The sequence below is a fragment of the Myotis yumanensis genome, unplaced genomic scaffold, assembly GCF_028538775.1.
Source record: "Myotis yumanensis isolate MYYU_CA2020_CCGP unplaced genomic scaffold, mMyoYum1.0.hap1 SCAF_1, whole genome shotgun sequence".
In the NCBI taxonomy this organism is placed as follows: domain Eukaryota; kingdom Metazoa; phylum Chordata; class Mammalia; order Chiroptera; family Vespertilionidae; genus Myotis; species Myotis yumanensis.
The window spans coordinates 60333816-60349830 of NW_027223752.1; the positions used below are offsets into that span (position 1 = coordinate 60333816).

Consider the following 16015-nt stretch of genomic DNA (forward strand, 5'->3'; position numbering starts at 1 on the left):
GTGCTCTAACCTCTGTTTTTCATGAAGTGATCAACTCCAAGGGAAGTGATGCTTAAAGAGGTCCAGGCAGAACAGGGAGTTGGCTTTTAAATAACTCTTTCAGTGGATACTAAAAGGAATATTGGCTCTAACTGTTATTTTACAAGGTCTTATTATTTGTAAGCTTCTTGAGGCACAATGCATTTGGTTTGAGTTCTTTTTATTTTTTATCTTGACACTTACCCCTCTATAGATAAAAGTAGGTAACAATAGACCCTTCAATTACTTAGGAAGAACTTTGGAAATTGCCTTAGGAGACATTTTAGAATTAAAAGGAAGACATAATACAACTAGTTAAAATTGTCTATTGTATCATGTAGTGACATCTAAGAAATATTTGCTAATTTTATTTTGTAATTGTTATAAAAGAGATAAAAAAGCAGATTGATTCTCCTTACATATCAATTATATCTCTATGTTAAGGAGTAAAGGTGAGACTTCATTTAGACAGAACATTTAGCCTCTTTGACTACACCACCTCTTTTAATAAGATTAAATATAAAATGTAAGCTAAGTCCCAGATGCTTAAAAATATGCTGGATATTTGTTTATGACTACAAATTGGCTACCTATATTTTGAGAGTATTATATTCTTCAATCCAAATATTTTCCTGCACTATTGCACACTGACTTAAGGTGCATTCAAACAATTGAATCCCATGTTTTCAAGATTCAAAATACATTAAGAAGGTCAGTTAGGATATGACAAAGGTATTCTGAGCCATTTCCTAAATACCTGATTGCTACTCTAAAAGCAAAGAGCAGTAATTTTCAAAATGTGGTCTTCTGACCAGTACCATCAACATCATGGAAATTTATTGAGTGCAAATCATCAGGCCCCACTCCAGACCAATTGAATCAAATGCTCGGAGGATGGAATTCTGCAATGTTTTCATAAGCTCTTCAGGTAGTTCTGATATATGCTGAAGTTCAAGAACTACTGGCATGGAATAGTGTTTCCTATAAAGCAGTGATCTTCAATCCCCTATTGCCCAGCAAGGATAAGGTTGAGAGGATAGTGCTAAGTAAAATATGACAGAAGATAATTTCTGTCCTCTCTGGTCTACGTAGCCGAAGAGTCCATATGGCTAAAATATTTTACAAGGGCTTTTAATCAGCTACATGTATATGCTTTGGCACTCAGATGCAATTTCTAATTGATACATTAAAGTCATCATTGAAAATGAAGGGTAAGCCCAGGCCTGTGTTGCTCAGTGGATTGAATGTTGTCCCATGCACCAAAGGTCACTGATTTGATTCCCGGTCAGTGCACATGGTTTGCAGGCTTGATCCCCAGTAGGGGGCATGAAAGAGGCAGCTGATTGATGTTTCTCTCATTGATGTTTCTATCTCTCGCTCCCTCTCTCTCTCTCTAAAGTCAATAAAAACATATTTAAAAAAGAAATAAAAATGAAAATTAATATAGATATTCATCTCTGAAACAAAACAAGTATTAATTTGCTCAATAAAATATATACATTTTAAGGTAGATGGAGTTATGTTCCAGATTCCTTGGCCCTGTTCAGGAAAGATTACCACAATGAGATGAGTAAAAAAATTCAAATTTTTTGAAACACATTAATAAAAATAACATTGTTGTACCTAATTGGTTTCCTCTGTGTTTAGCAGAATGAGAGAATTTAGGTAAGCAAACAAACCCCCTATTTCCTCTAAATGTCTTAATAATGGCTAACTTCTAGAATCTGAAGTGCTGGTAATAGGTTAATAGGCCTGGTGATAATTATGGATTCTACCATTCAAGAAGATTGCACCAGCACAGGTTTGTGAAGGAGTGAAGTGCCTTCTGCTTACACAATACAGTTATAATTCTTCTAAATCAATAAGTTCTGTAGAGTTTCATAATGACTATTATGACTTCCTGAAATTAAATTTTAGATTTTATGATTTTATTTTTCATGTACTTGTACAAATTATATTGCAGATGAAGAAAGTACAACTAAATGGTCCTGTCCATACCATTATGCATTTATGAAAAAATGAATACAGACTAGGTATTTACTTGCAATTGATACGTACTGAAGTTATACTCATGAAATAATAAAGCTATTAAAATAACATAACCAAAATATATCTGTTTTGCTTTTGAGCTATTAGTGCTTCTGTAGGATAATAACACGATCATTCACAATGAATGAAAAATATTACCTGGCATCCTGATAATCACTTTATTGTTATTGTGTGAGAAAGGGACAGGTAATATAGTTTAGAGATCATGATATAAAAAAATGAAAATTCTACCTTAAGTCACCCCATATGATGGGTTGGCCATTTTATTTGTTTCAGTATAAGGATTCCCCAAACTATACGCACATTAAAAAAATCACCTGAGGTGCTTTTTAAGGAGAAGACTCTGGGCATCATTCCTCAAGGTTACTTTTGCTCCAGAGTTTGTGTGACATTAAAAAACCCCACAACGTTTCCATAGTCATCAGAAAGTGGTTATGCCAAAACATGCTCTTAAATTGTACGCAGGGAAGCATGTTGGAAATTCACTTTATAGGAGAAGGAATTTCATGGTTTGCTTTTTGCTTTAGATATTTTTTTCTAAATTGGAAAAGAATGTGCCACCATGGGGCACAGGATACTGTTCAGGCAGATGTTAACAGTGACTGCTCATGCGACTGCTTTGGGAGCCACTGTCAATAGCAGCAGCCCCAAATTGTCCTCGTGTTAGGCAACGTTTTCCTCTTGCGCTCTGTACAGAGAGTAACCATTTCCGCCCCAAAGAAGGTGTCAGGCATTCTTCCGGTTTGCAGAAGGAAAATGCTCACCCTGCAAAGAAAGAACAGCTGCCCCACCCTGGTTGGGTTAAAGCGGCTGAGAGCTGCAGCATCACGCAGACAGGCCTGCAAGCGGCCAGCACTACACAGACAGTAGGAGAGGCAAGCGACACTGTGGTTAGAAGCCAACTCATTAACACATGGCATCGAAAGCTATTTTGAGCAAGTGCACAAGCAATCATTTGCTAATTAGATTTTTGTGGCAAGAAGTGCACATCCTAGCACAGATGGTAGAGGATGAAAATAAGAAGAAACTCCGTAAAGAAGGATAGGATCTGGGTTGGAAAGTTTCCCTTAGCAATGCCAGTCAAGATTTTATAAGCAGTTCCACTGTGAGGAAAAACTGGAAATTGGCACTAGTGGGCCTTTCAAGGCTTGAATAAGCCTGCTTTAAGTGCTACATATATTTTTCATATGAAAGGGTGAATTCTGTCATTCTTAATAAAATCCTTTTCATCTTTGTAAAAGCCCCGAGTTAAGACACTGCTGTTTACAGATAACTGCATTGGAAGGTCTCTGCCCGTTATTTTGAGATTCTGGTGCCCAGGGGAGGCTAAGTGTAGCAATGAGCAATCTTAACATAATTCCGTATTAATAATAAAGCTTATTTCTGTCTGGGAGGCTGCATGTTACACTTAGACTTGGGTTCAGGTCTTGCTTCCTCTCATATTTTATCAACCCATGTGCAATACTGATTGGTTCTGCCTAAAGCTTTTTCTTAGCAGCAAATTACAAGATATAAAAATGGAAAAGAATGAGAGCAAAGAAACTTTGTGCAGAAAGGGAGATGGGAGAATAGAAGGGGGCAAAGAAAAGGAGAGGACGAAGAAAAAAATATTTAAATGTTGGAAAGAAAGGAGCTAGGGTCCATGCTGTGCCTCTAACAGATTATATTGTTAGAAGCTAGACACTCATTTACTTAATTGACTTTTCCCTTTAAATTATGTATAAGGAATTCAGCAATCGACATTGCGAATGTTATGAAGGGAGAAGGCCCCAAGCTCAGTATTTCCAGTTTCATTATCTTCTCTAATAAAGAAGAGTCCTGTGATGTAGCCATAAGTTTGCAACTAAATTTCTAATGTGAAACCTGCACAGTTCAAGCTGGAGATTTTATCTGAAATAAGGAATCCATTTTTGATTAGTGAAGAAGCCACCCCACAACTTTTCTGGTTAGCAAGTGGTTTGGCCCACACAGTTTATTTAAGTATATATATGATTCATCTGATTAATATGCAGCTTAGCAATATATCGCTCGCATTAGAGTTCAGCCACAAAGAGCAATAAAATAGTAGTAGGATTGGGAGAGATTTCTGGAAATAGGACATTTTGTATAACTTCATCCATAAATGATTTGTGGTCTTTCACAGCCACTAAAAGGAGGTAGAATTTCCCATAAGAAATCAGTAATTTCTTCACTGCTTTTCAAAACAGCAAGTGAACTTAAAGTCTGAATATAACACATAGCTAAAAATACAAAGGGAATCTTCACTTTGTATTTGCTTGTGCTCTCCTAGCTCAGTGAAAGAATTCTAACAATGAGATTGATGCTCTCAAACCGTGCAAAACCCATAAATGACATGCTTTGGGGAAGAGATTTTTATTTTATACAAATTAGACCCAGTCTGCAGGGGCAGGAAGCACAGTGCATCCAAGTTCATCTTTGAACTATTGCACCTTCACAGATGTATCCCAGTGCTTCTTGTCTGTAGGATGCTAAATAGCAAGTTCATTATTCAAAAGACAGGCTCACGGAGGACAAAAGGACATTCAGTGGGGTGGGGGAGGATGTAGAAAGGTGTCCTTGGAGTCAACCTCACATGGGAAGAGGCCCAATCCTTAAAGCAGCATTTGGGGCCTATAAATTTAGACATAAAAGGGATCTTTTGCTTTGAAATCAACCCACTTTTATGTATATCTCATACACTTACTCTGGCAAGTGTATGAAATATACATAAGGAACAATGTAAATAAAATCTTGACCAGAAATATTCCCCGCTCTAGCTACCCTTGGGATATTTTTCTGGAGGGAGGTGGGGGGAGAATGCCAGCTGCCTGCCTGCCCTCTTGGCACCGTCTCGGTCCTCATTCCCCAGGCGCTCCTGTTGGTTTGTGAAAGGAACTGCGGCAGCAGGAAGAGGCAGGTACAGAGCGAGCACTTGTCTGATCCAGACAAGCAAATGAGAATAAGAAGGAAGCGCGCTGAGCTTTAGGTCTAGTGGGGGAATCAGGCAGGTAAAGGATACGATGCTTACTATCACAAACCTCATAAGAGAATCTTTCTCCTTCCTTCTTCTGCTCATGGGGTTGCGAGTCAAAGATGTTGGACAAAGACACGACACATTACAGACACAGCACACAAGACGTTTTTCACAGATATTTTTCGACATGAATAAACCACCAATACCTCAAAACCACCAGCACCACAAAACACATTTCAGAATGAACACCGATATCAACTTGGAATTGCACAATACGGCAAAAAAAATCTGCACTTTGTAAACTTTAAAGATCATTAGCATATCTTCTTAATTGTGTATACATATATATGACCAAATATATATATACACTGTAAAAAGCTATTGACCATCTTCCTCATCCCATTCACACTGCTAATATATTTACTAAAGTATTCTGTTGTGGACATAATAATAAGATCAGCTATTAATTGGGTTTTGTATTATTATCCTTTCCCGTTTTTTAGCTAAACCATGTAAAACTTGATTATGAACCTTTAAATAACAGATATGCTGCTAATGATCTCTAAGTAGGTATTTGGCAAATGTAAGCATAAAAACATACCCACCTCTTTTCCTCCCATGGATTCAAACATTTTTTCCAACTGGACCCGTAATTGCTGAATATTGTTCATCAGTATACAGGGCTTTAAGTAAAGCAAACACAAAACAAATAGTGTGAGAATCCTTTATACGCTAAATTATGGGATGAGTTTGCCTTAAATGTAAGAGTATACAACCTATCACTGAAGCCCTATTGTATTTGGCAAATGTAATAATTCCGTACTTTAAGATTATGCTTTTTAACAGTTAAATGGAAGGAGAATATATAACAACAACTTTGAAGAATGAAACTTAACAATATACTCAGACAATAAAGCATTGAAAAATCACTACTGAAGTTTCTTTTTAATTCTTAACATCTTGGTATTTTATACTTAGAAATTAACCAAACTCTGTTTTTTAAAGATTTATTACAAGGAAAACAGATTAGTTTAAAATTTCATTATTTCTCTCTTTTAAAAACCGAAACACTATCTGAAATTTAAAAACCAAAAGAACAACAACAAACAAAACAAGAAAACCTTAAGTGGATTCTCTTAGGCTACAAACTCCACATGTTGGTATTCACGGCCCTTCATTATCTGGCTCCGAAGAGTGATTCCTTCTCATCTCTGTCTACTGCATTCCGATTATCTCCAACTCTCTGCAACTTATTCCCTCCAAAATACCTGTGCTTTCCATTTGCTGTGACTTTGCTGAGTATGTGACCTCTTCCCTTAGTCTCTGCCTACTTGAGTCAAACCCATCATTCAGGTTTAAGCCTTCTCTTTCCTACATTGTATCCTTCGGCCACTTACTTGACATTTGTTTTACTTTACTATACATTTGAGTTGCTTTTCACTCTCTCATGAGCTGGTCTTAAATCCACTGTATGTGTTGCTGTGCCTTTTAGCTTTTTTCCCTCCCAGAGTATTGCACAGATCCTTAAGTATACACTTGTTTACAACATGTTTCTTTTCTTGTTTTTGTTTTTCCAAGAAGGCAGAAATATAACAATAAAAATTCAAAGCTTTGTGACAGGACTAGATGTAACCTTTGAATAGTAAGAGTTAATTTATAATTAGTAAAGAGAATTCAGGAACAGTTCTAGAGTAATTTTTTAATATATTTTATTGATTTTTTACAGAGAGAAAGGGAGTTAGAAACATCGATGAGAGAGAAACATTGATCAGCTGCCTCCTGCACACTCCTACTGGGTATGTGCCTGCAACCAAGGTACATGCCCTTGACCAGAATCGAACTGGGACCCTTGAGTCCGCAGGCCAACGCTCTATCCACTGAGCTAAACCGGTTAGGGCAAATTCTAGAGTAATTTACTATTTGCTGAATACTGATCCCAAAGAGCCACTACATCAAGGGAAAGAAAAACAGGAAAGAAAGGAGAATGGATGTATCTTCCAAGTTGCTGGGAAATAAGCCAATAATGAATCAGAGAGAGGCGTGCAAAGGAAGGACTCATAGGACATCAGGAAGGCATCAGCTCTCATCGGTGGAAAGATTTTATTTCTGCTTTAACCGCATTACTGACCTTTGAAAACTTTCCACTTTACTCCTCAAGTGACCACATCCTAACTTCGATTTATGAAAACAATTTTAAACTGCCTTTCTGTTCCCTTGATTACAGTCACATAAATATTTTATTGTTTAAACACTGATATCTATTTATCTCCTGTAGATGCTGTTCAGTAAGCTGAGCCACATATACCACAAGTGAGCCTGATCTCCTGACATAATTGAGAGCCACTTGGTCAGGCTTAGTCCTTTCCCAGGCGTGCATGGTCACATGTTCAGGAACTCAGCATCTGACCCAAAGCCAACAAACTGAGCTAATCCACTCTTTCCCCAATAGGGAATAAGGTTATTGAGATTTTAATTTTCATTGCAGAGGGGGAAGTTTGGCTGGGATTTGGGCAATCCCACCAGCGAGAAAACTAAGATCAAAGTAAGACCATGGTTCTTAATGAGAAGCAAGATATCAGTAATTAGGGGGGAAAGCATTGAAGAAAAGAAAAAGTTAAGTTCCTAGCATGTAATATTTGCAAGGCTGTTTTTGCTTCTTTAGAAAAATTTGATTTTGAAAATTATAAAATATACAGGAAAAAAACCAAAAATAATACAGTAAACACTGATTTATGATTTCTTTCTCAGTTTCTAAAATATACTCTGAAACATTAACATATGAAGTGGAAGTCTGCAGGGATGGTTAGAAAGTTATGTTCCTTTCTGAGTGACAGGAATTAGCCTTGGTAATTCAGAGATACCTTTCAAAATCTTCAATTTGGCTATCCTAATAAAATCAGAATCTTTTCTGAAATTTTCTGGTGCTGTTTTGATTTTCAGTAGGTTACTTTTCAAATGTATAAGCCTTTAATTAAAAATATGTGTTTTCAATAAATAAATGATCTTTCTTGCCCCTTAGAGTATTTATAACCAATGGCAATTAAAGATATCTGCTGAGATATCAGAGTTTTAATAAAATTCCTAGGCAGCATATTAATTAAAAAGAAAGAAGAATCGCTGGGACCTTCAAAAACAATTAGAACTGACCTACCTTAATGAGCTGTCAGCAAGAGGTCAATGCGTTTTCAGGGAGAAGACTAGCGACTTTAGACTTGTCTGGTAATACTGATTTTTTTTGAGGGGGTGGGGATGGTTTTCCTCTTTAAAACAATTGCACTGATTTTTAAATACTATTTTTGGTGCTTTCTAAAAAATTCTATATTGTTACCAACAATATTTCTTCTAAGACTATGTACATATAGTGAATAAGAAAGATTTCATCTTCCACCATAAAAAACACATTATATTCTAAATCACTTTAGTTTATCTTGCTTCTCTCTATGCCTTTTATTAACTCGCAATATTGGCTCAGTTTTTATAAACATTCTCAATCATCCCCCAAATGAAAAGCTAAATTAATAATTTAGAGTGGAAATCAGCATCATTCCTTAAATTAACAATCCTTCTCAATTTATTTGAAAACCGAAAGAATAAATTTTAGTTGAAAAGGACATGGAACGTTTACTCATTTTAGTACTGGTACAAAACTAAACTAAACTACTTGGTGTCAACACTAAACAACTTTTTAACTCCCTAGTTCTCAGTTCCAATGCTTGACAATAATGTGGGTTTTCAATGAATTGTCTTGTTCGTTATCATCTTGGAACCACAGGTTGCCTGGCATTGAGATGCTCTCAACCTTCCTCTGAGTTCTGTGTTCTATCCAGCTCATGACTACTAGGGAAGTATTCAAACAACATCTTGAAATACCTCTCAACTGTCATCCTGTATGAAAACAGAAAGAAAACAATGCCTCTTGCTTTTTTACTAGCTGGAAGAAGAGGATCTCAACGGAAGAATACTTGAAAGACAGTTTTACTTACCACATTTTCCTTGTCACAGTAGGAACTAAAATCACTTGATACAATTGCAGCATACTGAAGCAGTACTTTATTGATAGTCTAGGAAAAACAACAACAAAAATACTGTCAAATGTATGCAGGTAAGTACATAGTTTTATATACATACTGTAGGGGTTAATGCTCATCCGGCAAACTTTCCATGTCTTTTTCAACTTTCATTAAGCAATGACTAAATTTATACTCTCACCAAAAAGAGAAAAAAAAAGAAAAGAGGAACTCACTCAACTAAACTGTTTAAAAATTTATTATACTTATGAGTATATTTGGAAGATATTCCATGTGGATTCATCCCATTTGAATATAACATGCAATATGTACAAGGTTCTGTATCTCTAACTTTAGTAAATATTCTGAAGATATACCAACTATTTTTGTGGCAACCTTCTCCATGGTTGAATACTTATTAACTAATGACCCACAATGCTCTCTCTTTTTTCTGAATAATTGACACCTTATGCTTTGAACCATCTCTTTTGGTTTCTAGTTACCAACCTTGCACACATACACTATGCCAAAATTCTTTGTCATTTTCTCAACTTTCTCCATTGTTCCTAAATACCCCGTTCTAAGTGGGGTCAGAATATTCTAATACATGTCACTTAGCAATAAATATTTTCAATAATTTTCTATGATAAAGAAGCTTACTGATTATATCAAAGACCACTTCTTAAAACACAAAACTTCTGCTTCTGTTGTATCACAAAATCTCTATACACTTACCTTAATTTGTTAAGTTATTTATTGATGCATTATTTGCTAAAAATACTGCCTAATCTTTCCCCTCTTTCTGTTCTTTTCACCTAATTTCACACTGTCCTTATCCATCTAATCACTATTTCTTAGCCTATAGATGCCCTCTGCTTCCATAATTATGCAAAACAGGGAAAACAAACTTTGTTACATTTTATTTCAAGTACTTAAAAATGTATTGATGACTGCATCCTACTGCTTTTACTTAGACAGCTTGAGCAATCATACGTCAAATATGGATATGATTTTCTTAGAAGAGAGGAAACAATAATAACAGTAGATATATGCCATTTCTCTTAATAGAAAAAAACAAGGACACAAAAGCTCTTATTTTCTTTTTGTATAATATATTCATCTTAATTTTCTTTATGGCTTAAAATCAGCTCAGGGAAACACTCTAAGGAGTTAAACTAAAGGAGACATGTTTAATCTACTAAATTGAATTCACCAACTGTGACTATGTACTTGTTTTATAGACTTTTAAGATCACAATGAAAACCTGAAATTAGGGACAACATGAAGAAAGAAAATCAATATTCTGTGGAAGTACAAACTAAAATGATAATACGTGTCCATTTAAATAGAAAATCAGCAATGGAAAATATAAAATCTTATCAAGCAGCAGACCAATAAATCTAGGGAAACAGATGGCTGATCAGACTGCAGTATCTTGCAAGTGCAGCTGTTCAAATTTTGCTTTAGATATAATGCTGAAACTTGAGGACTTACCTACAGAGTACTAATTCACTCATACATATGGACACTACTCTCAATTTATAGGTTCTAATGACAATGCAAACTGTAAGAATCATTTCTCTAAATTGCAAAAACAAACATAAGCGTGATTTTAGGAACTTGTTGCAACACAAACATTATCACTTGTTCAAGATAAAGTTTGGGCATGGAACCCAGAATCCATTTCTGATCATCTTCAAGGTTTACCCCAGGGTCTAACACTTGACTTTACTTCATAGGAAAACCTTAATCCTTTGAATTTTTGCTGGGACACAAGTGAACCTAGAATCTCACACCCACTTGCCTACAAATGCCAGTTAGCAAGTCAGCATGGGTTGTAAGGAAAAGTGCTCAGCCATGTAGGATGTGCCCATAGAGTTGTGGGTGCACTGGCTGTAATAACACCCATTTCTTTACTAACATACAAAGCACCTGAATGAAAATGTATAAATACATCTTAGGAGCAACTTCGATTTCACTCCAATTTATTCAACAAAGTAAATCACTATATTACTTCTTTAGTTAATACTAGTAAGTAGTTACTTAAGACACATCTACCTAAGACGTCTCCAGCAGCAACAGAAACTTGTTTGGAAATGCAAATTCTCTGATTTTATCTCAGATTATAGAGTCAGCAATTCTGGGGTTTGGTCTCAGCAATTTATGTTTTAAAAATCGGCAGGTGATACTGCTGCAAGCTGAAGTTTAGGAACCATTGTGCTTACTAATCACAGCAGGGCAGAGGCAACTCTTCAGAGAGAAGAGATGATGGAAGGGGCACCTAGTAAAGCATGGAAGGTAGGACTTCTGAGTGTGTCAACTTAGGTCATTATTTTATCTTTGGGGGGCTACTGGGGTTCAGAAGTGGTGACAGAATATATATCGAGGGGACAGATAGGCTAGCAGGGGCTGTTTGCATCATGTTCTATAATAAAACAGTATAAATGAAGAGAGAGTCATGAGTTGGAGACAGTTCTTTTATGGATGCAGCAAAGGAACTGCCATTCAAAGAGCTCCAGATTCAATAAGATGAAATCCTAATAGGATTGTGGCAGTGAAGACAGGGCTTCTGCTGTATTTAATGGATCAGAAAGAGTGATTCAAATATCCACGCTTCAATACACTGTGATCTGACATGTAGCCTCTGGTATTATTGAGTGGGATGGCCATCAATTTCTCAAAGTTATTTATGGTCTCCTAAGCTAATGCCACACTAGTAGGAATAGGCTAAATAGCCTGTCAACACTACCGGTAGCTTCATCGAGAGATTTACTCTTATAATCTGTAAGATAAAAGCTCTGGTCCAAAATCCATTCCTGCAGTCACATTTTAGGCATGGAACATCACAGTATCAGAGCAACACAGGGAAGACAGGAAGACTGTGTGGTATCTGTTAAGTGGCATTAGAAATGTCACTTCAGGACCTAATAAAAGTATAGTTTAATGCATCCAACAAAGATAACCGCCCCCCCCCACCCCCGCATAGATTCCTAGGTTTAACCCAAAGGGTAAAAAGAAATGATGAGAATATGCTCTTTGACTTACCAATTTTTGATGACACAGAATGCGAAAGTATAATAACTTAGTGGTTAAAAACATTTCGTATGTGTTTATAGATGGGTGCCTTGTTTGTGTTATTTAAAATTTCTGGGTTTTTGTCATTTAAAAAAATAGGTAAAATAACATTATCTATCCCATGCGGTTGTTGTAAAGAATAAGGGAAACAGAATAGGTAAAGTGATCAGTACATAGTGGAACTCAATGAATTATCAGCATATATATATATATATATATATATATATATATATATATATCAGCATATATATATATATATATATATATATATATATATATTCTAATATATATATATATATATATATTAGAATTAGGTTCTCAAAGAATAAGGAATATGTGTGCATCATTCACCATAGCATCTCCAGCCCCTGGCAGCCAGCCAGACTTAGATCAATGAGTCAACTAATAGTTGATTTGTTTTTAAGTAGTACTGAATATATTATTTCATCTCTTTCTCTCTCTCTCTCTCTCTCTCTCTCTCTCTCTCTCTCTCTCTGTCTCTCTAACCATTAAATTACCCATACTTGTCAAGAGCAGCAGTATTGCCATAGGAACATTCAGTACCTGTATGTCATTTTACCACTTATCACAGCTTCTGGATGTACCTGCTATGAAATTTAAAGCATTGGTTTGGCTTCTTATTCAGTCTTATACACACTTTAGTAAGAACAAGATATCCATTTAAGTTCCATTTTAGAGTGTCAAGTCTTCTAAAATGTCTGAATATATGTATCATTAATATGTCTTCATTATAAGAGATGGTTTACATCAGTATAAGTCTCATCAGAAAGAGAATATGATTTCAGTATATTTTGATACAAGGAACCCAATCCTTAGAAAGATCAGGTTGTTAAGAACAAAGATCACATCTGATAAAATAAACTCCAGTTGCCTGAATTATTGCAAAATAGCTAAATAGATTAATCACATCACATTTTTATTTTTATGATTTAAAAAATCATTCCAATAAAATAGAATCTATTTTTCAATGAGAGTTGCCAATTTTTACTTTCCCAGAAAATGTTTACATTATTTCCTTGTGACAATAATTGGGTATTATTGAATTCCCATGGATTAAAAATGTGTTATTTAATTGAAATTATTTTTTTGTGCCAATAAAAGCTCACATTTTCTCAGCGACACATGGAGTCTATTTATTTTCTTTTTTCTTTGGAGAATGTGTTTACCTGAATGTAATTCTAATACAACCTTCTCCGTGACCCCCTCACCCCTTTGTCTTCTCTCCAGTCCATTTGATTATATCCCCAATGGTGTCAACATGGTTAGGTTCAGCCTTACAGTGGGAGAAAGGTCAGAGCTACCAAGAGGTGGATGATGGGCTGGAGCCCAGGGCATACGAGTCTCAATTCAGCTTTCTTCTTTCTCTCTCTCACCTCACATAACCTGCTACCTCACTATTCTGAGGGTGAATTCTAGTTACTTTTCTAATATCATGTGCAATTATAATAGTATGTTACTAAATATATTAACTCTGAGGTTATTAAATTCTCATATGATCCTGCTTCCACTGCATGTCCTGCAGTTCCAAGAATTGCATGTGACATACCTTTTTAAAGCTGTATCCCTGATGGCCCCATTTTATTCTTTTCTTGGCAGTCACCCAAAAGAAAAAAGTTACTCAGAGAATATTTTGAGCAATTCTCTTGCAGAATGACTGCAAATTTCAATATATTTGGAAATTGAAATCAGCTATTACCAAGAAAGTCCCCTCTAGGAATGATCCCAACCAATGATTTTTAGCTATCATCTCTAAAAGTTGGAGGTTTTTTAGTCTTCATAATTAACAGTCGTAAAAACTACAAATATTTCATAGCAGATAAATAATGCAATACTGTTTATCTCCCCGAAAGCTTTCATTGGTTTTTCATTTTCTACTAAAGAAGTTCAGCCACTTTGCCCATTCTTCAAAACTCCTTACAAATAGGGATCTAACTTTCTAATAATAGTTGCACCTGCTCTCTCTGAATCCTATGCTCTGTTTTCATTGGGACCTCTCAGGCTAGAACCCCTGAATCACTGAACGGTGGGGTTGGGCGGTGATAAAGATTCTTTTCTTTGACCAAACTCTAGCCAGGTTCCTGCATACCCCAGCCTTGGCCTATACAGACTTGAACAAATACTAGAGCTTCTTAAAGTGCCTGCCTGCAAAAATGCAAGGCTGCCAAAATAATTGACTGTTGCAGCCAAAATCTGAAGTTGGGTCCTTGTCTCCCCACCTCTGTGGGAGGGTAGGAACCTAAATTAGATAACCACCAGGGAGCAAACCCAGATGGGTTTTACATGAACCAACACCCTGACTCTACTGAGCCCCCACTTGCCCCTACTCCCTCTTTCTCCCTTTAAAATACCCAGTAACCTCTGTATAAATCAAAAATTGAGTCAAATTCATTCTGGACTCTTCTCTATTGTAATAATATATTATTGATTAAAATCTGTCCTTACCACTTTAGAGTCTGGATTTGTTTATCTTTGATAAACACTCCTCTATAGGGTTATCCAATCCATATCTGATGTTGTATGAGCAGGAACTAAATCTTTGTTTCAAATCTTAGAGTTTCTTAGTTTACTAGTTACTTCAGCATAAACTGTCCTATCATAATTAATAAACTGTTTCCCAAGAAACCTTTCTTAATTCCTCTATTAATGAACCAGGTTTACAGTTTTTTAAGAGCCTGATCAGGCTCAATTCTCCACCCATAAAGAATTTCAAAATTAGACTTTTTGTGATAATACAAATGAAGCTATATACCCTTGTGTTTGTGTCTGTGGCTAAAAGCATGTTAACTATACGCATCTTTTATGGGTTCAATTGTTTCCCCTCAAAATTCATATGTTGAAACCCTAATCTCCAAAATCTCATAATGTGACTGTATTTGGAGATAGGACCTTTTAAAGAGGTGACTGTTAAAATAAAGTCATTAGTGTGGACTGTAATCCAATCTGACTGTTGTCTTTATATTACAGTGGTTCTCAACCTGTGGGTCGCGACCCCATTTGGGGTCCAACCACTCTTTCACAGGGGTCGCCTAAGACCATTGGAGAAAAAACATATATAATTACATATTGTTTTTGTGATTAATCACTATGCTTTAATTATGTTCAATTTGTAACAATGAAATTGGGGGTCACCACAACATGAGGAACTGTATTAAAGGGTCGAGGCATTAGGAAGGTTGAGAACCACTGCTTTATAAGAAGAGAAAATTTGGACACACATAGAAAAGCCAGGGGTTCACATGCACAGAAAAAAGACCACGTGAGGACACAGTAAGAAGGCTGCCATCTGTAAACCTAGAGAAGACTCAGAAGAAAAATACAACACATGAGATATACATATAGATATTCTGGGCTCTTTTCAACCTCTCAGATACCCTGATTATATAGCATTTGACTTTGTCATAGTTGTTTACAGGTTTGGCATTTCATTTTAAATTTTCTGAGGTCAGAGATTATGCTTATTCATGACTAACATCTCAAAGGGGCTAGTCAAATGTGCAAGTGAGGCCATGAATAAGCAAGCATTTGAATGAACAGCTGAGACCTCTGCTATCATCGGACCCAGGTGGCCAGATTTATCCTTAGGACAGTAAGACAGAGGAGGGAAGGTTGTTCCCCTATATTATTCCACTAGAGGCCTGGTGCATGAAATTCGTGCATGGGTATGGTCCCTAGGCTTGGCTTGTGATCAGGGTCATCTTCCACAGCTGCTGTCAGCCGGCTCCACCACCCACTGCCACCCAACCCCGGTTCACTGTTAATCGGAGCCTGCCAGCCAGGGGGAGGGACCGAGAAGTGGTCAGTGTGCCTCATGGCAACTGGTTGAGCGGTCGTTCTGGTCGTTCTGCCATCCAGTCGATTTGCATATTACTCT

The 16015-nt window shown here is 36.3% G+C and overlaps 1 protein-coding gene across 1 annotated transcript in view; it reads right to left on the reverse strand.

The window, feature by feature from the left end:
* UNC13C (unc-13 homolog C) overlaps positions 1 to 16015 on the reverse strand; it is a 525683-nt gene that overhangs the window by 80032 nt on the left and 429636 nt on the right. Inside the window, exons 23-24 of the mRNA XM_070422420.1 lie at positions 9025 to 9102; positions 5647 to 5724 (exon numbers count right to left, since the gene is read on the reverse strand). Of these exons, the coding sequence (XP_070278521.1) occupies positions 5647 to 5724; positions 9025 to 9102 (156 nt within the window). The remainder of the gene's footprint in view (positions 1 to 5646; positions 5725 to 9024; positions 9103 to 16015) is intronic.